Below are 20,556 nucleotides of genomic sequence, written 5' to 3' on the forward strand. Positions count from 1 at the left end.
AAGACACAGTCCGGATTACTGTGGTCCATTTCGTCTACCTTGACTGCAGATCAGATATACAGCTCTTGCATGTGGGAGGATGCAAAATTTGCTCCCCCCTTCCCCTGTTGTTCTTTTTTTTTCCACGTGCGTCTCCGCGCATGTAATGAATATCATAGTATTTATGGGAGGATTGGATTATCATGTTTTCTTTACTACAAATTTTGTGTAAATTCTTGGCGCTTCGGTATAGCGATGGAAGGGGGCAAATACCCAAGGAGAAGGGGCATATCATTTACAGAGGCTTATTACAGCCTCGAGAGAGTTCATTATCGGCGTAGGCGACTGAAAAGGCGGCCGAATAGCCAGCATTTACCCAATACTAAATTCTGAATACAGTCGACAAGATGTACTTGAGCATTACGCATTGGTCAAAATCAAAAAAGGGTGATGTGCTCTGCACTCGTGATATGCAAGTGAGCCTGATTATGAGGCCAGTCTGGGAATACAGCAGCCAGGCCAACGGCCAGCAATGGTATCCCTTTCCGGCACGTATGTATTCACGACAAGCTACGAAGCAGCACGGCAGTGGGGGCGAACATGTCAAAGCTGCAGAATTACCCAACGGTATATCAAGGGGTGGTGCATCACAAAGGGGGGGGGAAGGGGACAAATTAACCTTTTTGTGCAACAGGTACGCCGCGGAAGTACGATGACCAAGGCAGGCCGGCCTGACGCCGGCACCGACACAGCGTGGCCAAGATATGTACATGGTTGAAGGCGGAGGGAAGCCTCGTCGTGCCAGCGAGGGAGGGTCAAAGGGGGTAGGGGACATGGAGTCTAGGGACAAAGAGCAGCGTTGAACAGTCAGTGCTGGTACGTGCCACGGACGGGCTCATTCTGCCACGTCGTGCTTGTAGTTGGAACTTGGGCCACGTTCCGCAGGACTCGTGACACTATTTTTTTTCTTTCTAAAAAACTGATTAAGCTTGTTTGCGTGAACGAATCTGCTTATCTGGGAATCTTGCGGAAAACTCTGGGGCGTGGGTGAAGCAACTGCGCTGGCTGGGGAGGGTGTGGTGCACGCAATTTACGCATGTACGTACGGAGTTATGTAGGCGTGTATGTGCATGATGTGATGTAAATGGGTGGATGCACGGAGTTTATTTTCTAGAAAGAGGTTTGTCTCATTGTCGCAGGGCGGGTGTCGTGCCACCCGTGTCGTGGGTTCTGCCGCCGCCGCCGGCTGCTGATTGGCCGAGGGGCGCAGGGACGACACAGGGCACGACAGGCAGGGTTGGCTTTTTTCCTTTGAGCTTGGGGGGATGGATGGATGAGGATGGGCGGATCGACGCGTGCGGGTGCTGCGCTGGGCTTTTTTGCGAGGGACGCTTTGGGAAGCACGCGCATCTCGGCCGCGTCGGTCGGGGGGAAGGGCGGGATCTGCATCACGATCTTGCGGAGCGAGACGAGTGGCAGGGCATGTTGTACATACAATGGCCGGGGGGCAGAGTTGCATTGGAGCTAGATGGAGATGGGGATGGACGCAGGAGACGTTTGTATTTTTTTTCGGCCGGCTATTGCTTTGCAACGAGGCTTGTTTGTCCCGGGGGGGCCATCGGAAGCCGCCCGTGTCGCATGGTCTGTCACGGGGTCCAGGAACACTCGGACACGGACACGCAAGACGACCAGAGGTGAATTTCGTGCATGAGGGGGGGAGGGAGGGAGGGAGCAGCCGGGCCTGTGGCGGGACATGGGCAGGGTTGGCTCGGGACGGCTACTGCTTTGCATGCGAGGCCTTGGTGATGACTGATTGCGACTACGATCAATGTACGTACTCCGTACAATGTACGTGTTCTGCCCGCGTGCCAGGGGTGCGGGGCGGATATCACGGCCGATCCCAGCCGGAGGAGTTTGGACGCGACAGCGCCAACCCCAAACTTGCCAAGATTCGTTTTTGGGGAAAATGGGACACAGCAGGGGGGGAAGGAGCTCCTGGTCGGTCGATTTCTCCAATCCGGCGGGCTGCATTCCCGTTTTCTTTCTTATTTTCCCGACGCACAAAGAGAGGGGGGCTTCCGCTTCCAGAATCCCCCTACTACGAACAGGCACAACGCTCCGGCGAAACAAAGGAAAACATGGAAAAAGGTGCACTCACCAGAGCCGCGAAAGCAGCCAGACCGTTGGGGGGCGCGGACCAAACGCCCATTTTGCCGGCGCCAACGCCCCTCGATGCCTGCCTCGTATCTCCCGTCAGCCCGCCAGGTGCTCCGTATTAGAGTTTTATCCATCTGGTATCAGGTGGTGCTGCAAAGGCAAGCCTTCTCCCCAGCGCTATACAAGGAAAAACAACAAAATCCCCCGAGGCAGAAAATGGCAGAATGCCAAAAACCCCGGCATCCCTGTGCGAGAAAGTTGCGTCTAAGCGAGACGCCGGGGCCTCTGAGATAGAGTTTAGCCCGTGGGCAGAGGGGGAGTGCCGGATCGGCCCTTGCTTTTAAGTAGTAAGAGAAAAAAACAGACCGTTGATCCGGTCTCTTTCGCTCGTTCCCCCCCTTTTCCTCCCCATTTAGAAAAAGGGGGGGGCCGATGTAACGGCGATTGGATGTTTGGCTTTGCAGGGGCGTGCCGATCGCGAGAGGATTTGTGCCAAGGCTGTCTGGATATTTTTTTCTCCCCTCGTAACGCTTTGTCCTCTCCGTCATGGTCCCTCCTGGTTGGTCCTTCAATGTTGGTTAGAACTGCCGCCAGGCCGCTTCGGCTGGATTGGCCCGTTTGGTAGTGGGAAGGAGCGATGCTCGCTGGTTCTTCCAGCCTCGTGCGGAAACACGGCACCGAGGTGTTCTGTTTCTTTTGATGCGGGAGTCGTCACAAAGACGTCGACTGGTGTTTTGATTGTTTGGTTTCTGCCCGTTGACCCAGAGCAGCTTGTTCGGTTCTTGCACGCGACGACCCGTGGCAAAACGCGGCCAAGTCCACCGAACAAGGTTTTTCCATCGTGGCACGCAGAGCACGCATGTACATAGGGCCGTTTCGGTCCCGTACGGGGCTGCCTTGCAAGGACATTGTCTTCTTGTGCCGAGAGACTGTGGTGTACTGTACATGGTTGCGTACATGCGTACAGTACAACCCGCCGCCCTTTTAGAGCCCACTTTTGATATATCGCCAGTCAGTACTCCGTAGTATAGGAGTTTCATATAGCCCATGATAGACGGGCCCTGGGTCCCGGGACCCAGTTGTGGGGAGGAACGCGTATTTGGAGCCGTAGAGAGTCGATGAATTGTGGTTTTCCCCCTTTGACCTGCATACATCTGGCGAGCCGAACATGCTGGATGCCCACGGGACGACTGTGAAACTTGGCATTTACACGCCTGTCCGGGGCCCGTCGGAAGAGAGTGCCTCCAAGGCCGTCTTGGCGCGGGATACAGCCTCTTGGTGTTTTTGCCGAGCCCTGCCATCTTGCCTGTCGCGTCCGATATTCTTGGTATACAAGGGCGGGCTGCGATACTTGGCGTCGGGGCCATGCTGCGGAAACGGTTGCTTCTGTAACCGTAGAGCGGGAGTGTCGTCTTGCTGCATCCGGGATGCTGTACACAAGATAGATTGCCTTCTCGGTATGGATTTTGGCTCATCGGCTGGAAACTCTTTTTGTATTTACGCAAATTCCACCAATGACGAGGGTGACACGGCACAAGGATGGTGGGAGGTTGAAAATCTAAATTCTACATGCAACCACAGCACAGAACCTTGAGCTATACATGTCCTTACTTTGTCATAGCCTGCAAGGCTTCGTCTCTGCATCTGTGGCCCGCAATCCTCCGTAGTTGCTGCGCTCTGCCCCCAGCGCCTCCAACACTTCACCGGGTCCGCGCGCAACCAGCGCCGCCGTGCCTAGCTCTACAAGCACGCCGGCGTCGTTCTTGGCTGCTGCCAGCAGAGCCGTCAACCTGTTGCTTCTGACGCTCCATGTGCCCCTTTGCGCTTCCGCGCTGCTGTCCCATGTGCCACCTAGGTTGTGGTACACGGACATGCGGACGTCTCGGCGCTGTCCAACGCTGGCCGGTGGGACTGCTCGGGGGAGCTGTTGGGTTGATGCCCAACAGGAATCGACTCTGGGCAACCAAACCGCTGCCGGATGCGTGTCCAAGGCCTGGATCTAGGCCGGACCTGTCGGCATGGCGGCGACTGGGCATCATGGCCTCGCCTAGGGCGCGCTTAGTAGCTCGGTTTCGCGTTCCCTGAGACCTTTGAGCTTAAAGAAGCTGCCCCTTTCCCCTAGAGTCATGCGTGTGAAATCTTTGGTCACGCATCACTATTGGTATTTGTAGGACGCTTCATAGGGGACCCGAGTTCGCGCTCACTGCGCGGCTCACGACGTGGCGGCTCGTGGTGGTTCCGCAGACAAAGCTGACGCTGCAGCCCATGCTCTCCATCTCTCGCTTGAAGATCTCGTCGTGTCGCTCGCTGCCGCCATTACGAGAGAAGGCGAGACTTTGGGCGCCTGTTGAGCCATTTACACGGAGACGAAACGGCCTAAATTGCCAGGCTGCCTCCCAGTAGATACGAGGCTGAGCTGTCGAGCTGGAGCTGTTGATAGGTGCTTGATACTGCCAATCTGCAAGACTCCCGACTCGTCGAACATTGACCATAGCCAATGTGATTACCCTACTGCATGTATCTGGATGCGTCTTGGATTCGATCCGCGGCGTCTACTTGTGTAAGCCAGATGGGAGGTACATGACCGGCGCGTAGTATTGCATCATTGTATCTCAAGGGCCTATTATCAAATAGGCATGTTAGCATCGTTTTTCGAGTTGGCTGAATTATTCTGCTCATGGAGTAAACGCAAACTCACGCTGAAATCATTTCTGGCTTCTCGACTCCCATTTGGCTGATTTCCACGTAACAGTAGTCTCTATTCTCTAGAGACACGTCCATGTCCAGCTTTCCGGCTCTCAGGAGGTCTTGTTTTCCAATATCGACCATGATGCTCCATTCAGCAGCCCAGTTCCATGTCGCGCAAGAGGTCGCCGGACAAGGAATTCAAGATGACATCTACACGGCAATTGCTCTCGCACATGGCGCCTTCCGCAAGGGCGGTGCTCCGGGAATCAAAAATGTGGCTTTTTGGCCTCGTAATCAAGGACGAGTTCTGGGAGTTTGAAGATGCCCATTGCGATCCGGACATCGAGTTTAGGTGTAAAGCAGTTGGACCCATGTGTTGATGTAAGGAGAAAGACATCAAGTGAGGTGCTCACTCTAAAATTCAATCCCACGCAATGCACTTCCACCTCTGTCTCGCCGCCATGGGTGGCTCAAATGATTCTTCAGGCTAGTGGCATAAATCAAGGCGTCCCAGACGATCGATTTGGAGAATCGCTTCGTGGCTTGCCTCAACCACCTACACCAGTACAGGCCCGTTGTTTATCCAGGAAAGGGAGAAACGATTGACGTAAACGGCGCCGTCACGGATGGAATACTCGTAGTCCGGTCCCATAGAGCTCTCATAGTTTCTGGCTGGGAACTTGGCAAGGGCATCAGCTGCCACGCTGGCAGAAGCGCCGCAGTTTTCCGTTTCGCAGGTGGCCAAGTCTATTGCTAGCTGGGAGCGAAGAGTCTGATAATCCCATTCCTAGTGCGTATACAGGATCTTGACAGTATATATGTGACGGTTGAGTAACCCGGAAGACGCCATATTCGTCCAGGTTGGCGACAAATTCCTGAAAGTGTCGAAACTCGACTCTCTCCATTCTCTCGAAGAAGGGACCATCACTGCCAAGGATGAAATTACGTCCTGTCCCAGCTTTGAAGTCTCACCTTTGACGCAGCGAGATGGTTCATGCCCCCCCCTTCCCCAAGTCTGTAATTAGTGCTCTAGCCTGCTCAGATTCATGGCCTTGTCTGCGCGTAACACCGTGATGCCGTTGTTGAGCTCGAGAGAGAGCAAGAAGGATCTAGCCACTATGACGATGCTTTGTTCGGATGTAAATGCGACGCACCCGAGGAGACGTATTTCAAGTAGAAAATGTGACCTCGGCACGAATAAGGTCATTCAAAACGCCCTCGGTAGTGGAACCAAAACCGGCGCCCAGTTCAAGAGGTTTAGTGTGCTGAACCCTAAACATTTGTCGAGCACGTCGCACTCACTGAGAATGCCGAAAAGATCCTATACCCCTGAGAAGATGGGCGAAGCATCTGCACACACCCTTGACATTGCTGCAGCGACACACTCGACCGGGGTGTTGGTGAGAGCTCAGCGAGTACATCAGGCCGTTTTTGAAGCGCTTCAATGTCATTAAAACTCTCCATTTGAACGCCCTGCCTGTCTAACCATGCCTTATACTTTTGTATTTTCGGACGCTTTCTGTGAGATGATGCAACACAGCGGTGCAATCCTGTTGAGACCGCCGCTGTATGAGCTTAAATGACGGTTTGTATTGATGGACACGTAATTTTACTCAAAATTGACGTGTGGTACCCATCCGCGCCTCGCCTGAATACTTGTGCTGTCATCACCATCTGCGCCTGGATCGCCAACGGGCGTCACAATAACCCCTGAGAGACGTGAGAATGTCTTAGAATCCACAACGCCGGTGAAGCCACCAAGAACTGCGTTTCCATCCGCGGCGGGAGAGACCGATACCGATATCATGCCCGTGGGGATTCAAGTAATTGTGAGAGACGCTGAACCTCGACAACAGAACTTGTCGGTCGTCCTGGCCAAGCCATGCCTGGCAGCTAAGAAGCTGAAAATACAAGTCCAAAATGACCAGGTGCAAGTGATAGTTGACCTCATTGCCGTGCCGGTTATTGCGTGCCTTTACCACGGCTAGTCAAGGGCATGTACTGGAAGTCAACACATCCTCCGGGCAAGTGAAATGTGCCCCATAGTCCCATCCCTTCTTCCACATGACCTAATACCGCGTCTGAGCGCTGATGTTTTTTGGTAGCCGAATGTTTTCTGGTCAAGCTTCTGCCACGAGGGGAGCGGTGTCCGTTGTGGCTTTGTCCCGAACCTGGCCGGAGCTGTACTTCCTCCGTTGTGGCCGTTGTGCGAGGCTATGGTAAAATTCCACCAGTGGCTGTCGAGCTCGTTTCTACCCTGACTTTCGCAAAAGCCAAAGACTCAGGAAAGAAGAAAGAAGGGGTATTCGTCTTGAAAAGTGCATAAATGTCATCTTTTGTGGCGGTGAACAGTGCTCGTAACCAAGGCAAAGCGTTGAAGACTGCTTGGCAACAAACACAAATCTTGAAATATCAAACCAATATACCAAACAGAACACGCAGCAACTCCCCTATGCCGTCAAGACGAGATGTAAAGAATCCTCTACAATAAATTTCCAAAGTGCTCCAGAATCGAGATCATGGACTTTCAAGTTCACAGCCCCAACGCACCAGAGGATTGGCGTGCGGGTGCCGAGAAAGCCCAAGTTTGCAAGAGAGCTGAAGGGTTTCCCGAGGCGATGGGGAAGTATTATGAGAATAGGACATCTGGAGCTTTGACCTGACCAGGTCGGCTCGAATTCTGGAGATTGGACAGCTCTGGCGGTGCTTTGCACGAAACGCTGACCACCAAACGCCGAGGACAATATAAGCAGCACCCTGACCACTCGGTAGTTTCAAAGATATCGTGCTTGCAACTCAGCTCTTCGATTCTATCATCTCCTGTATTATCTTAGTCACACTGTTCATGAGGCCACTTCACTCTTCGGTCTGGCTCTCCGTGCTCCCTCTGTTGCGTTCCTGTCTCTATTAGGAGTGTGTACTTTGCTCACCGTCCTTTCTTCAGATCCAGGGCTCAGGCAGCTGACCTTGGCGGTCGTGGTCAGCATGACTGCCACCACCACCGGCAGGCAGGGCGTTCTCAAAATCCTCGTCGTCTGTGTGCCCGCGCGTGGCCCTGAAAACCACCAACAGCCCCCTCAGTAATATACGCACATGTTGTTTCCAGTTCTGTAGCGTCGTGTTCTTTGGTTGTCTCTTTGGCGAATTCGTTAATGCATATGAATTGAGGGGTGTACCTAAGGCGAGACGACATACGAAACTTGTACGGAAATCTTAGTCAAAAATATCGTCCAGTCGCTGTGGTAAAGCATGTGGTGATAACAGGCTGCCTCGCTTTGCAGGGAGGCAAGTTGCAACATTCGAACAACCCCCACTTTAACTGCAATGACTGGCCCAGCCCGACGTCACCGTTTGTACTTTGTACCTCGACGCGTCTGCCATCGAATTGGTCCACATGCACCTTAGATCAAATATATGTACAAACCAGACACTACCATTCCACACAGAATTATTTGTACAAGCATTAGTGCACTGAGCGTATTTATTTGTCGTCTCATTTTATAGATAAGACTCTTTTTTCTTTACCATGTCCTTTGACGAATGAGTATACCTAGTCATTTATGTCCTCTCCTGCTGTGCTCGACGCAGACGCGTCGCGTCCACGGTCTGGAATATTGACACCCAGCTCTGACGGGAGCTTGAACCGCCGGCGCCTCAGTTCGCCAGATGGAGGTACAAATAGACGGGCAGATGCGGCGGCAATGGACCACCTCCTCAAGCCTTCCATTACAGTCAAGGTTGGAGAGCCTCGCGACATCTAAACTCTGTCTTCACTGGACCTTGCTAACGAGCGTACATAGCCGCATCCGCCAAATCTGCATATCCAACCCCGAGTCTTGTTACCATTGATGCTACTTCCCCGAGAGTACTTGCCTCTCGCCAGTCTCGATTTTTCCGCCCTCGATAATGAATTACCACGGACCCGTTTCGTGGAGTCTCATATCAAGATTCTAGATCTTGAAAGCCGCCTAGCGTCTTCAGCGAGCATTGTAATTGCAAGAAACGAGCCAAAACGCACAATATATGCCCTCGAGAGACAACCAAATGGTCTATACGTCATGTGCAAGCTGGGTTCATGGGTCGACCTTGGAGAACTGGCAAGGCGGGCAACAGCACTATGCCACCAACGTCTGGCTCCTGCCAGGCAGCACAGACACGATAGGGAAGATGACGCGCCATTGACGACACCCCACTTGCACAAGGAGCATAAGAAGAAGAGAGCTGCCATTGAGGCTATTCAAAGCCTCGTAAGGAAGAAATCAAAGCCTCAGGCGGTGCAGCAAGAGCATGGAAGCGACGAAAAAGGCGACGAAGTGGAGGTAGACATCCGGGCATCTCAACTGCCATCCCCGGAGATCAAATCCGACGAACAAAACAATGCTCAGAACTTAGTGAACGTACAGGATGCTTCAATGACGGGCCATTCTGTTGACGACGCGCCGCCAGCTTCGTCACAACAAACCGCAGAGGAAATATTTGACAACATTCGCACGCAATATTTTGAAGCATTGTACAGATCTATGGTATGCTTACCTCCCGACCTCCGCTACGGTTCAGTTACTGACGGATTTTAGGGCTCGTTGGCGTATTTTGCCAAAGGACCTCTTTCAAGAGCGCGATCCGCATTCCATCTGGATCTTGAGTCCAACCTGAACATGGTAGACTTGATCGACTTTTTGAAGAGCCTGATCCTTACGACGATGCAAATAGACAAAAAGTATCGCGAAACCATTCCAGAGATCATTGCCAAAATGCAGACTTTGATCGAGACTTCAGACGAAGGCCGTAAGAAGAAGCGCAAGCTTAGAAAAATGAAGCTTGGAAAGGATTCATTATATCCCATGGAAGACGAAAGCATCCACAAGTGGTGGAATGCGAACAAGCCGCAAACTAACGAGGAAGAAGCATCAATCTCGACAACACAACTCAAGTCGCATGTTTCAATGCTTCGGACCAGGGAGACTCAGCTTCAAATGATTCTGATTCTGGAGATTCTTGCCTTGGAACCGTTGAAAGCTGCGGATGAAGCTGCGGTTTTGAACCTACCCACCTTGCCAGGAGCAGACTCTCGACAAGAGCAGAATATGGCACCCCCGCCTAAGAAGCGGAACAAGCATAACTTACCCGTCTTGTTAGATGTACACGCGGACCGACTTACCATTTGGCAGTCCACTGCTTTTGATGAGCACCTCTTGTTGGCAGACTCTCAAGTTACACATACTTCGCCCGAGGGCCAGATTCAGCAGAAAGCCTCGTCGGAGCCATTGAGGGACTTTTGTGTGGATGTAATTGTACCCTTGTAAGTAGTCTTTTGTTCTCATTGAGGAGGTAGATGCTAAGCATTCCCTAGCTTTTCCGCCCGATTGCCAGAGCGATGCGATGCGATCAATCGCAAACTCGGCGGTCCGGTTATTGTGTCTCCCGTCAAATCCAAAGCACTGAAGCGATCCTCTAGCAAAAAGGAGCAAAAGCCAGGGGCTGCCACAAAGCGATCAGCTCCGCTTAATTCTAGGAGAACGCTGCAACGGGCTCTATCAACGGAGCAGCTACATCGGCGCAGCGTTTCCAGAGGTCCTAGCAACACGATTGCACTATTAAGATCTGCAACGTCAACATCTGTATCGGGAATAAAGCGCGAGGGAAGCGAGCCCTTGTCCTTGAAAGATCTACCCAGAGGAGACTCTCTGATGGGCAGATCAAGACAGCCTTCACTACCACGGAGTAACAGCACAAGTAACCTTGAAGAAATCAAAGCAAGTAGGAAGGCATTGGTGGAAGCAGAACTGAAGGATGCAATTTCTGCCCTGAGGAAACCGAATCGTGAGGTTGTTGGCAAGGCTATGGCAGAAGCAGACCAACACCGCGCCATAACTAGTCTGTCTGCAAAGAGTTAGTTCCCGATCCTACCTTTGTCGAAATCCATGGAAACTGACCTCCAAGTAGAAACAAAGAGGATGCCTAGGAGCACGTTGGCTTCTTCGATTCAAGTTAAGGCAACGCCAGCAAACAATCGCTTTAGAGACGTCCTCGCAATGAAACAAGAGTCGTTCGTTGACGTCTCTCTGGAAAGCATGGAGGAAGTCATACCTCCCTCGAGCGTTGACCATTTGGTTCCGTCCACAGGACACAGGCATGGTCACAGAGACGCTTTTGCGGATAGCGTCTCGCCTGGTATGGACCTTGTTGGTGGAACACCAGCTCGGCCCTCGCTGCAGGCCAGTTTTATTAGACGCATGGCCAGCGACGGGCTAGCGATTCCACCGTCATCTCCATTGTTTAGCAGAAACACAGCCATGGTGGATGAGTCCCCTAGGCCTCAAGGCTCAGCCGGAGATACCATAGGATTTCGATCTTTGACTAAACCGTCTAACGATGTCATGGCAACACCAGTCAGGAAGAATGTATCAAGACTAGATTTGATTCAAAGTCCAGTGCCTATGAAGGAATCTGACCAGCAGAGGACGGTGTCGATTTATGAGAAATTGGGTTGGGACGATGACTTTGATGACATTTGACGAGGTTTATAACAAGCATTTTAAGGCGTTGCATAGGGGGGCACACAATCGGGTACACATTTAGAAATGACGGGAGGGATGAGAATAAGAAGGACCAGGCATGAAGCATTGCATCATTGGAGTTATTGAAGAAAAACGGTTTATATTACATGGCTATTGATCATTTTAACTGCACTTTACATAGCATATATGAAGTTAGCAGAACAAGGACGTATACAATCATGAGTACTGTAGTATTTTACATTCCTATTCATGCAGCAGCGGGTTCTACTATCGTGGTAGGCAACTCCCGTATATCAACGTGCTCCTGAGACCCCAAGTCCACCACCCTCACTGCCTCGACACCCACAATGCCCTCGCGCAGGGCCAAGAACTGCAGCTCGACGACGTGGCATGCCCCAGGGGCCAGGGGTCCCACGCGCGTATCGGCACTGAGGCAAATCACGTCGGTTGCATCCATGGCAGAATTCTTCTGCAGAGCATGAAGAATGTTGACGTCCACCACGGCGTCGGCGATTTCCTTTTCGCCCCTCCGCCGAGTCGCCGTCGACGGCGGACGAGCAGGTCGGGTATCGTTGCGGCGACGCCTCGGCACCGCAACAAGAGCGAGTTTCCGCGGCGGGCGGCTCGTCTTGTCAGACGACCGGTTCACAACGTACACTGTCCACGAAAACACGTCCCCGGGGTGGACTGGCTGCGAAGGGCCGGTGAAGGACACGGTGATGCCGAGATCGGGGACTGCGGCTTCCGCGCGGGCGGAGGCTTCGAGGCCGGGCAGGGCGTCGGGGCGGGTGACGGATGGGGACTTTAGCGGCGTGACGGTCGCGTTGCTGCCGATGGACAGCTGCGAGGGCTTGTGGGCCCTTTGGATGCCGGATGAGTCAGCCATGTTGTTGAAGCTGGGGTTCACGGGGATGGTGAAGTCGAGGGCGGCGTTCCAGGCCATGGACAGCTTGGGGGTGCAGACGCCGGGGACGACTTGGGCGGTGGCGGTGACGGAAATGTCGAGCGATCCTGTAAAGTTCCTGGGCGCGTTGTCCGCCTGGTGCGGTTTGATGTGGTACAGGAACGTGACGTGGTCGTGGGACACGCAGCGGATGGGGAGCTTCATTAGCTCGTCGTCGTTGAGGCTCTGCACCGTGCCGTCGTTGGTGGCGAGGTTGATGTCGTCGAGGAGGACCTCGCATTCCGCGTGGGGCGTGAAGTCGACTTCGAGCATGGCGATGAGCGCAGAAGTCGACTGCGCCGTGTTTGGGCGAGAGAATCGTACCCGGGCGTGGATCGCGGGATGTACTGGTATTCTGAGGTGTGGTTGCGCGCGTAGGTGCGCGACCTGGTCTTGCCGTCTGCTGACGGGGGCGACTCTGGATACACGGAGGGCGGATAGGCGCGGTTTGATGCCGTTGAGGGCCGGGTCGGAGGAGAAGGATTCGAGAAGGTTGAAGCTGGATGGCATGCCGCTTTGGAGATATCCCGTGCCGCGGGTGCTGGCCTCGCCTCTGGCGTCGGGCTTGACGCTCGCGGATGCGGTGAAGACGACTGTTGGACGTTGTAGCCGTATTCTAGGCCGGCTTAAGAACACGGGCAGTTTCCACATGGCGTAGACGCTCTGAGAGGCGCCGTCTTCGGAATCCTCCTTCTCTTCGTCTACGATAATAAAGGGGTCAGTGACGTCTGGAACGCGTCCTTTGAATATCGGTTCAGACACCGGTTGTGAGCTCCGGTCTGCTGGGACGTTATTAACAATCTGGCCTTCAAGCGAGATGACGAGCCGTCTGATCTGTGCCTGCAGTTCATTCTCTTCCGACCATGGCATCTTGAGAATGAGAAGCACGTCAACCGTTTCATCTAGTCGGGACGTTGGTGAGCGAACTTGACAGGGAGCGAAGTGAGCTTTCGTTACCGAAAAAGAGCGATTCCCGTGGCTCTATTGATTCGAGAATTGGCTTCCCGGAGCCGGCATCTTTGAATGCATCGTCTAGATTGATGTTTGTCCGTGACGGCACCACGTATGTGAGATACGACTGCTCAAGGAAGTCCCCAACAGCAGTGGGAGCGTCGTTGGCAATGGTGGCCTTGTCAAGGCTCTCGCCAGGGTCAGCCATACTGTCAGAATGAGAATAGGTTTGCAATCGGCCAAGCATTCATGTTGCGCGGTCTTTATATCGCAAGTGCCATTTTTGACTATCCAGCAGAACCCGTCTCCTGGACAACATTTGAAGGCTGCATGTGGGATCTCACTTGATGTTGGCCGTGACGTTTGGCGGATTAAACGTGGCCCCGCTTAGTTGCATAGCAGCCTTTCCCATTGGCTCGTGCGTCAGAAACTGCAATCACCACCAACCTTTTCCCTCTTGTTCCATCATCAACCTCGACGACAAAGTTCTCTTTCGCCCGAGGCCCTGTCAATAACATCCGTCGACACCGTGCTGGCATTCGCGACTGAATATTCATTGTATTTGCACTGGTTATATATACTTTCTGGATGATTAGTATTGTGGCGACAGCGGCGCAATGAACGGGTACAGTGCTCAAGCTGCCTCGGCCTGGCAGGAGCATCACACTCCTGACGGCCGGGCCTATTACTACAATGGTGCAACCAAGGTGACTCAGTGGACTAAGCCTGAGGATCTTATGACGCCTGCAGAGGTATGTTGTATCATTATGCTGTCTTGCGTATTAATGCTAACCACAGTTGCCGCGCAGCGTGCTCTCTCAAGTCAACCATGGAAGGAATACACGGCAGAAGGCGGCCGAAAATATTGGTACAATACCGAAACAAAGCAAAGCTCGTGGGAGATGCCTGATGCCTATAGAAATGCGCTTGGACAAGGTGGTGGTCAGCCAGCCTATGCTCAGAACGGAGGTCACTCCCACGGCGGCTACGACCATCCCCGCGAAAGCCGAGATCACCGTGAATACTCCGGTCCTGATTCGCGCCAAGGAGGCTACGGTAACGATTCCAAGGCGCCGGCCTTCATTCCTGCCGCCAGTGACGAACCCGAGTACGCGTCCCCGGAAGAGGCAGAGGCTGCCTTCATGAAATTGCTGAAGCGCAGCGGCGTACAACCAGACTGGACCTGGAGCGATGCTATACGAGCCATCATTAAAGATCCGCAGTACCGATCAATCCGAGACCCAAAAGGCCGACGGGATGCATTCGACAAATACTGCCAGGATATGATTGTTCAGGATAAGGAGCGCGCGGAGGAACGCATGGCCAAACTTCGCGCCGACTTCGAGACCATGCTTAAGCGACACCCCGAGATCGTTCACTACACTCGCTGGAAGACAGCTCGGCCCATGATCGAGGGTGAGACGATCTTCCGCTCGACAAACAATGAAGAGGAACGCAGACAACTGTTTGAGGAATATGTTGTGGGGCTGAAGAAGGCTCACAAGGAGAAAGAGACAAAAGACCACCAGAATGCTCTTGAGGCGCTCAAAGATCTCCTTCCAAAGCTCAACATCAAGGCCTACACTCGGTGGAGTGAGGCTCAAGATATCATCTCTGCGGCGTTCCGAAACGACGAAAAATACCAGGCTCTCGCCAAATATGATACATTAATCACCTTCCAGGACCACATCAAATCTCTTGAGCGTGCTTTAAACGAGAAAAAGCAGCACGAGAAGAAGATGAAGTACCGAAGGGAGCGCAAAGCTCGAGATGCATTCAAGTCACTTCTCGCCGAGCTTCGACAAGACGGTATAATCAAACCCGGGGTCAAATGGAGCAACATTCATCAGAAACTGGAGCGAGACGAGCGATATACGAATATGCTGGGCCATGATGGTTCTACGCCGCAGGATCTTTTCTGGGATGTTGTCGAGGAAGAAGAGCGATCCCTTCGCGGACCCAGAAATGAAGTTCTAGATGTTCTTGAAGTAAGTATTGCCACATGGGCCGGGACACGTCATTGCATAGGTACGAACTAACGACCTCTCTAGGATAAACGGTTTGAGCTTACTCCAACGAGCGATCTCCAAGAGTTCCTGTCTATTATGAAGGATGATCGACGCACTGCTAACATTGACAATGACATCTTGCAACTGATTTTTGAACGGGTCAGTCTCCCATTGAGCATTTCCACCCGCTGCCGCCCAACTTCAAGCTAACATGGGTTATAGCTCCGCGAAAAACGCGTTGCCAAGCGGGACGATGACAAACAATCTGATCGGCAACAACGGCGCGCCGTTGAAGATCTACGAGCACTTTTGAAGCGTCTTGATCCACCCATTGTGCCGGGTGACACATTTGAAAAGGTACGACCTCGACTACTGAAATCAGAAGAGTTCCAGGCCGTCAATTCCGAAGACCTCCGAAGAGGCGCTTTTGATAAGCACATGAGGCGACTTCGAGAAAGGGAAGAGGATGACGCCGATCGTCGCCACAGACGAGGAAACCGTGTCTCTACTGAGCGCGAGACTTCCCGTCGTGAAAGAGACCGGTCTAGAGGTGAGAGATCTCAACGTGGTACCCGTCCTGTAAGGCGCAGTCGTAGCCCCGAGCAGGACCCGTATGAAGCCGATCGGCGGAAAGCCATCGCAGAAAGAGAACGAAACCATCGCAAGTCAACCATGGCAGAAAATCTTTTGGCCAGCGACCGGGGCGGCCGATTGTCTCCGCCCCCGCGACGAGAACGGGAGCGGGAGCGTGACAGAGATCGTCATGGTGAACGTGATCGTGAACGTGATCGTGAACGGGATCGCGACCGTGACTCTGGCCGCGACCGGGAAAGGGAACGAGACCGAGACCGAGACCGTGATCGTGATCTTGACCGGCCGCCCCGTTCACGACGTGATGACGACAGCCACTACGATCGTGAGCGAAGGGACAGGGAGGATGAGCGGGAGCGGCTGTACCGCCGTCGCATTGATCGAGGTTCGTATGATGAACTCCCCTATGGAGATGAGCGACCATCAGGTTCACGACGTCGGCGACAAGATGACGATGACGACACGTCGCGAAGAGACTCGAGAGACTCAAAGGTATGGACGGCTTCCTACAGCCACGGCGCAAATCCTTTCATGGTATTCGACTAACATCCCTTGCAGAGACTCAAGAGAGACCGATCACGCGAACGATCCCCGGCCCGTGAAGCGCACCCTCGTCCCAAGACTCCACCGGCTCCTGCCAAGGAGGTTATCAGAAGCGGTAGTGAGGAGGGTGAAATTGAAGAATAAGCCCGCGGTTTCTTCATATCCCCTTAATCTATATTGATCTCCTTACTTACTAGCACTTCTAGCCCAGATGGATATCAGCTTCACTCTCTGCCCAATTTCCTTGAGTCTCCTCTATGTATAGGCCATCTTGCAAGATGTATCAGCTTGCTGTACAGAAAGCGTCGGCTTTCCTTGTTATGGCCGTAGTTGAGTAGTAATAGTTTTTTTTCTAAAAAAAAAAGGCATATTTATCAATGGATCCAAGTGCTGTGCAGCAATACACATTGTCACCTGCGACACGAGCCATGTGTTGAGACAGATTTACTGGTTTTTTATTCAAATTGAAGTCAGAAAGTATGGGATCCAGATGTGCTTCCCGCGAGGCTAGGAAGTCGGACGACAGCCATCCTGCTTGCTCCATTGTCCCTCAATCTGCGAAAATCACCATGGCCTGATTTGTTCGTCCCCTACCTCCCCCCCCCCCCACTTTGTGCGTAGTCTCTACATATGCAGCAACGGTTGCACTCTGTCGGGAAATACTCGAGGACAAGACAAAAAAAAACACAATACAAGCAAATAACAAATCCACTCTTGAAATAAAAACATGTACAGGCCATTCAATCCGCAGGACCAGACAACAGGGGATAGACTGCCGTCGCCGTGGTTACTCGTCTGGTTCGTCGTCCTCGCTGGCGCTGCTCTCTAGCAGCGCCACATCTAGACCGTGCCCGCCGCTGCGCTCCGTAGAGGAAGCTGTCTTTTGAACGCCTTTAACGCCGGGGAATGCTTGGTGGAAAAACTGCTCGTTCTTGTTGCCCTTTTCAGGAGCTCTTGTCGGGGGTTTCCTCCAGGAAGAACTACGGAACGTTAGTGCACTATTCTGCAGGCATGAACAAGGGGGGGTTAACATGGAAAGACGTACGAAATTGCCGCCGAGTTTCTGTTCCTGGTCCAGCTGCGATCCGAGCTTGTTGATGCGAGGGCGGTAGTTGGTGGGGTCGCGGCGGAACGTCACGTCGAGGTTTTTCAGGAAGGTGTTGCAGCCGGTGAGGAGGGACTCGGGACGGTTGGCGTGGGCGTCGATTCCGGGCTTGCCGTCAAAGACGATGACGCGATCAGCAAGGTACGTAGCCATGATGAAATCGTGCTCGACGATGAAGGCGGTCTTTTTGGAGTGCATGATGAAGCGCTTGATGACGCGCGAGGCAATGATGCGCTGCTCGGAGTCGAGGTAGGCGGAGGGCTCGTCGATGAGGTAGATGTCTGCGGGCATGCCGAGCGACAGGACGATGGCGACACGCTGCAATTCACCACCGGACAGGTTCTTGACTTCCTGGTCGATGAAGTCATCGAGCTTGAGGGGCTTGACGACATCGGTCTGGAACTGAGGGTTCAGGAAGGCCTGCTTGATCTTCTTGAAGAAGAGCTGGCGGACGGTGCCGTCAAACTTTGGAGTGATGGTCTGGGGCTTCATGCTGATGCGCATATCGGGGACAGAGGCCTTGCTGTCGGGCTTGAGCGCTCCGGCTAGGAGGCGACAAAAGGTAGTCTTGCCCGTGCCGTTCTCCCCCATCATGACGATAATCTCGGAATCAGTGAACTCGCCAGCGTCAATGTTCAGTCTGAAGTTGCCGAGGTGCTTCTCTATCTTGGGGTATTGGAACGCACGGGACTTGTCAATGACGAAGTCGTCGGCGCTCTCGGCAAGACGGAAGGTGAGGGACTCGTCACGGAAGCGCAAGTTTTCGGTGGGAATGTGGCCGTCCAAGAAGATGTTGATGCCTTCTCGGACCGAGTGAGGCAGGGTAACGACACCGTAGACTGCGGGCTGGCCGTAGAGCACGCAAATGTAATCGGACAAGTAGTCGAGAACAGACAAGTCGTGTTCGACGACAATGACATAGTCATCGTCTCGGAGCAGAGATCGAATGATCTGGGCAGCGCTCAGACGCTGCTTGACATCGAGATACGAGGAGGGCTCGTCGAACATGTAGACGTCGGCCTTTTGCACACAGACGGTACCAATGGCGAATCGCTGCAGCTCACCACCAGACAGGAGAGTGATGTCACGATCCATGATGTGGTTAAGCTCAAGGATTTCGGTCACTTCTTCCATGTTGCCGAGGGAGGAGCGGCTTGAAATGAGAGCCTTGACGCTCTTCTCCGGGCCGCGGACAGCCTTGGGGATCTGATCGACATACTGAGGCTTGACAACGGCCTTGAGGTCGTCTTCCAGCAGCTTGGTAAAGTAGTCTGGGGTTTGTTAGATCAACGTAGCCATCATTGGCCTGGCCGCCTTGAACTTACTCTGCAGTTCAGAACCACGAAAGTGCTTGATGACATCCTCCCAGTCAGGGGGGTTATCGAATCGGCCCAAATTTGGCTTCAACTTGCCGCTGAGAATCTTCAACGCAGTGCTTTTGCCAATACCGTTGGTTCCCACGAGACCAAGAACCTGGCCAGGTCGCGGCATAGGAAGCCGGTGGAGTTTGAAGCTGTTGGGGCCATATCGATGGGTGACCTGGTTCTCGAGGTTCGTGGGCAGGTTGATGATGGTGATGGCATCGAAGGGGCACTTTTTCGGGCAGATACCGCAACCGATACAGAGACTCTCGGAGATGAATGCGAGACGAGACTCGGGAGTGACTTCGATACAAAGCTTGCCACTGCGAACAACAGGGCAAGACTTTTTGCACTCTTGACGGCACTTGCGAGGGCGACACTGAGTGAGGGGCGGTCAGTCGGCACGGCGGGGCACGAAGAGGCGGGGGAGACTGCGGGAAATCTTTGACGGGTTCGAACTAACCTTGTCACTGTTGACAATGGCGATACTGTCAGGTCATGGTTAGCCTCGGGTCTCAACTGAGCTTTGCAAAATATGGCCGTTGGGGTGTTTGCATACCGCGTCAGCTTGTCAGACATGGCGAAAGCGGCGTGAGGGTCACGGCTTTGACGGGCTTGATGGTGAGAAAAGTCTAGGGTAAATGAAAAGTTTGGAGGGGCACACAAAACAGCGGCCAGAAAATTGGTGGAGCCAGAGCAGGCGAATGAAGCTGATTTGGAATGAGAAAAGGCCGCTCGCGTGCAGAGTAGCCAGGCACGCGGTGCTCTTGGACCAATATGTTGTGGGAGAAAGAAATGGGAGGACTAAAATTGGACTGGAGATAAAATGGAGTCAAAAATATTCAGGTGGCGTAGTTTCTTGGTAGTGCACACACACAATGCCAGCTTGTTTGAGAGTGTGTGGTCATCAATTTTTCTCGCCTTGTGAATCGTCGAGCTTTGGCGGGGCAGGGCATCAGCAGCAAAGAAGAACACATGGTATATGGCGGGGTCAAGTGGCATGTTGGGGAGTCATGATTGGAAGATGGCAAAAGTTAATGCATAGGTTTCTCGGCAGAGTAGATTGGTGCCAGAATACTCGAGGCAAACCAGGGGCCATCAAGGGTAGGTAGGTACTTGCACCACCAAGTCCAGTGCTCATTGTTTTGCATCCCCTTTCAATGTTCAGTCCAAAAATTTTCCAAAACCAAGTTTCAAGAATTTCGAGCACAAAGCCCAGAAAATGGTTACAATGAGAAAGAGCACGCAGGGAAGCCGATGGTCTTGTGTGGTATTGACATGTATGTATGGTTGACAGGCCTCTCCTTTGTCGGGTCGAGGCTGACCCGGTCTAAAAATCTCTATACAGTAGTCTAAGTTGCCCAACATCTACAACAGTGGAAATATACCCAAATGCACAAAATGAAATCCCTCTCAATGTGCCCTCGCTTGCTTGTTTGATGCTTGGTAAGATTCGCTTCATCAATGTTTTCACGTAGCACAAAACAGCACGCCGTCCCTTTAGTCTGGACCCTCAGCAGGGGATGGCCGTCGAATGCCCCCAAGTGCCGCCGCCGATCATCATCTCAACTAGTCAATCAGTCGGAACTCTGCTGGCGACACGCCGTCTGGTTCGCAGCTAGCGAGTTACCAATCCGCGCTGACGGGAGACGCCACTCACAAAGCGGCACGGGGTAAGCCGCAACGTCTGCCATCTCGCTAGCCCACGCTG

The 20,556-nt window shown here is 53.0% G+C and overlaps 6 protein-coding genes across 6 annotated transcripts; 2 read left to right on the forward strand and 4 right to left on the reverse strand.

Moving 5' to 3' along the window:
* Positions 1-4,644: 4,644 nt before the first annotated feature.
* Positions 4,645-4,965, reverse strand: G6M90_00g103630 (uncharacterized protein; the record flags this gene model as incomplete). Its single annotated transcript, XM_066131620.1, has 2 exons — positions 4,645-4,756; positions 4,835-4,965. The coding sequence occupies 2 exons, from the start codon at positions 4,963-4,965 to the stop codon at positions 4,645-4,647; spliced, it is 243 nt and encodes an 80-aa protein (XP_065987749.1).
* Positions 4,966-5,380: 415 nt separating this feature from the next.
* Positions 5,381-5,729, reverse strand: G6M90_00g103640 (uncharacterized protein; the record flags this gene model as incomplete). The annotated part of the gene is made up of 2 exons (XM_066131621.1): positions 5,381-5,611; positions 5,661-5,729. 2 exons carry the CDS (start codon positions 5,727-5,729, stop codon positions 5,381-5,383), a joined length of 300 nt encoding a protein of 99 aa, XP_065987732.1.
* A 2,796-nt stretch (positions 5,730-8,525) lies between these two features.
* Positions 8,526-11,339, forward strand: G6M90_00g103650 (uncharacterized protein; the record flags this gene model as incomplete). The annotated part of the gene is made up of 5 exons (XM_014690499.1): positions 8,526-8,561; positions 8,625-9,347; positions 9,399-10,123; positions 10,175-10,713; positions 10,768-11,339. The coding sequence occupies 5 exons, from the start codon at positions 8,526-8,528 to the stop codon at positions 11,337-11,339; spliced, it is 2,595 nt and encodes an 864-aa protein (XP_014545985.1).
* A 250-nt stretch (positions 11,340-11,589) lies between these two features.
* G6M90_00g103660 (uncharacterized protein) lies at positions 11,590-13,444 on the reverse strand (the record flags this gene model as incomplete). The annotated part of the gene is made up of 2 exons (XM_014690498.1): positions 11,590-13,187; positions 13,243-13,444. The coding sequence occupies 2 exons, from the start codon at positions 13,442-13,444 to the stop codon at positions 11,590-11,592; spliced, it is 1,800 nt and encodes a 599-aa protein (XP_014545984.1).
* A 409-nt stretch (positions 13,445-13,853) lies between these two features.
* prp40 (Pre-mRNA-processing protein prp40) lies at positions 13,854-16,523 on the forward strand (the record flags this gene model as incomplete). Its single annotated transcript, XM_014690497.1, has 5 exons — positions 13,854-13,988; positions 14,046-15,224; positions 15,288-15,404; positions 15,468-16,328; positions 16,395-16,523. 5 exons carry the CDS (start codon positions 13,854-13,856, stop codon positions 16,521-16,523), a joined length of 2,421 nt encoding a protein of 806 aa, XP_014545983.1.
* A 643-nt stretch (positions 16,524-17,166) lies between these two features.
* RLI1 (Translation initiation factor RLI1) lies at positions 17,167-19,424 on the reverse strand (the record flags this gene model as incomplete). Its single annotated transcript, XM_066131622.1, has 5 exons — positions 17,167-17,359; positions 17,411-18,755; positions 18,810-19,224; positions 19,309-19,333; positions 19,405-19,424. 5 exons carry the CDS (start codon positions 19,422-19,424, stop codon positions 17,167-17,169), a joined length of 1,998 nt encoding a protein of 665 aa, XP_065987602.1.
* Between the last annotated feature and the right edge of the window lie 1,132 nt (positions 19,425-20,556).

This window comes from Metarhizium brunneum, chromosome 6, assembly GCF_013426205.1.
Source record: "Metarhizium brunneum chromosome 6, complete sequence".
Taxonomy (NCBI): domain Eukaryota; kingdom Fungi; phylum Ascomycota; class Sordariomycetes; order Hypocreales; family Clavicipitaceae; genus Metarhizium; species Metarhizium brunneum.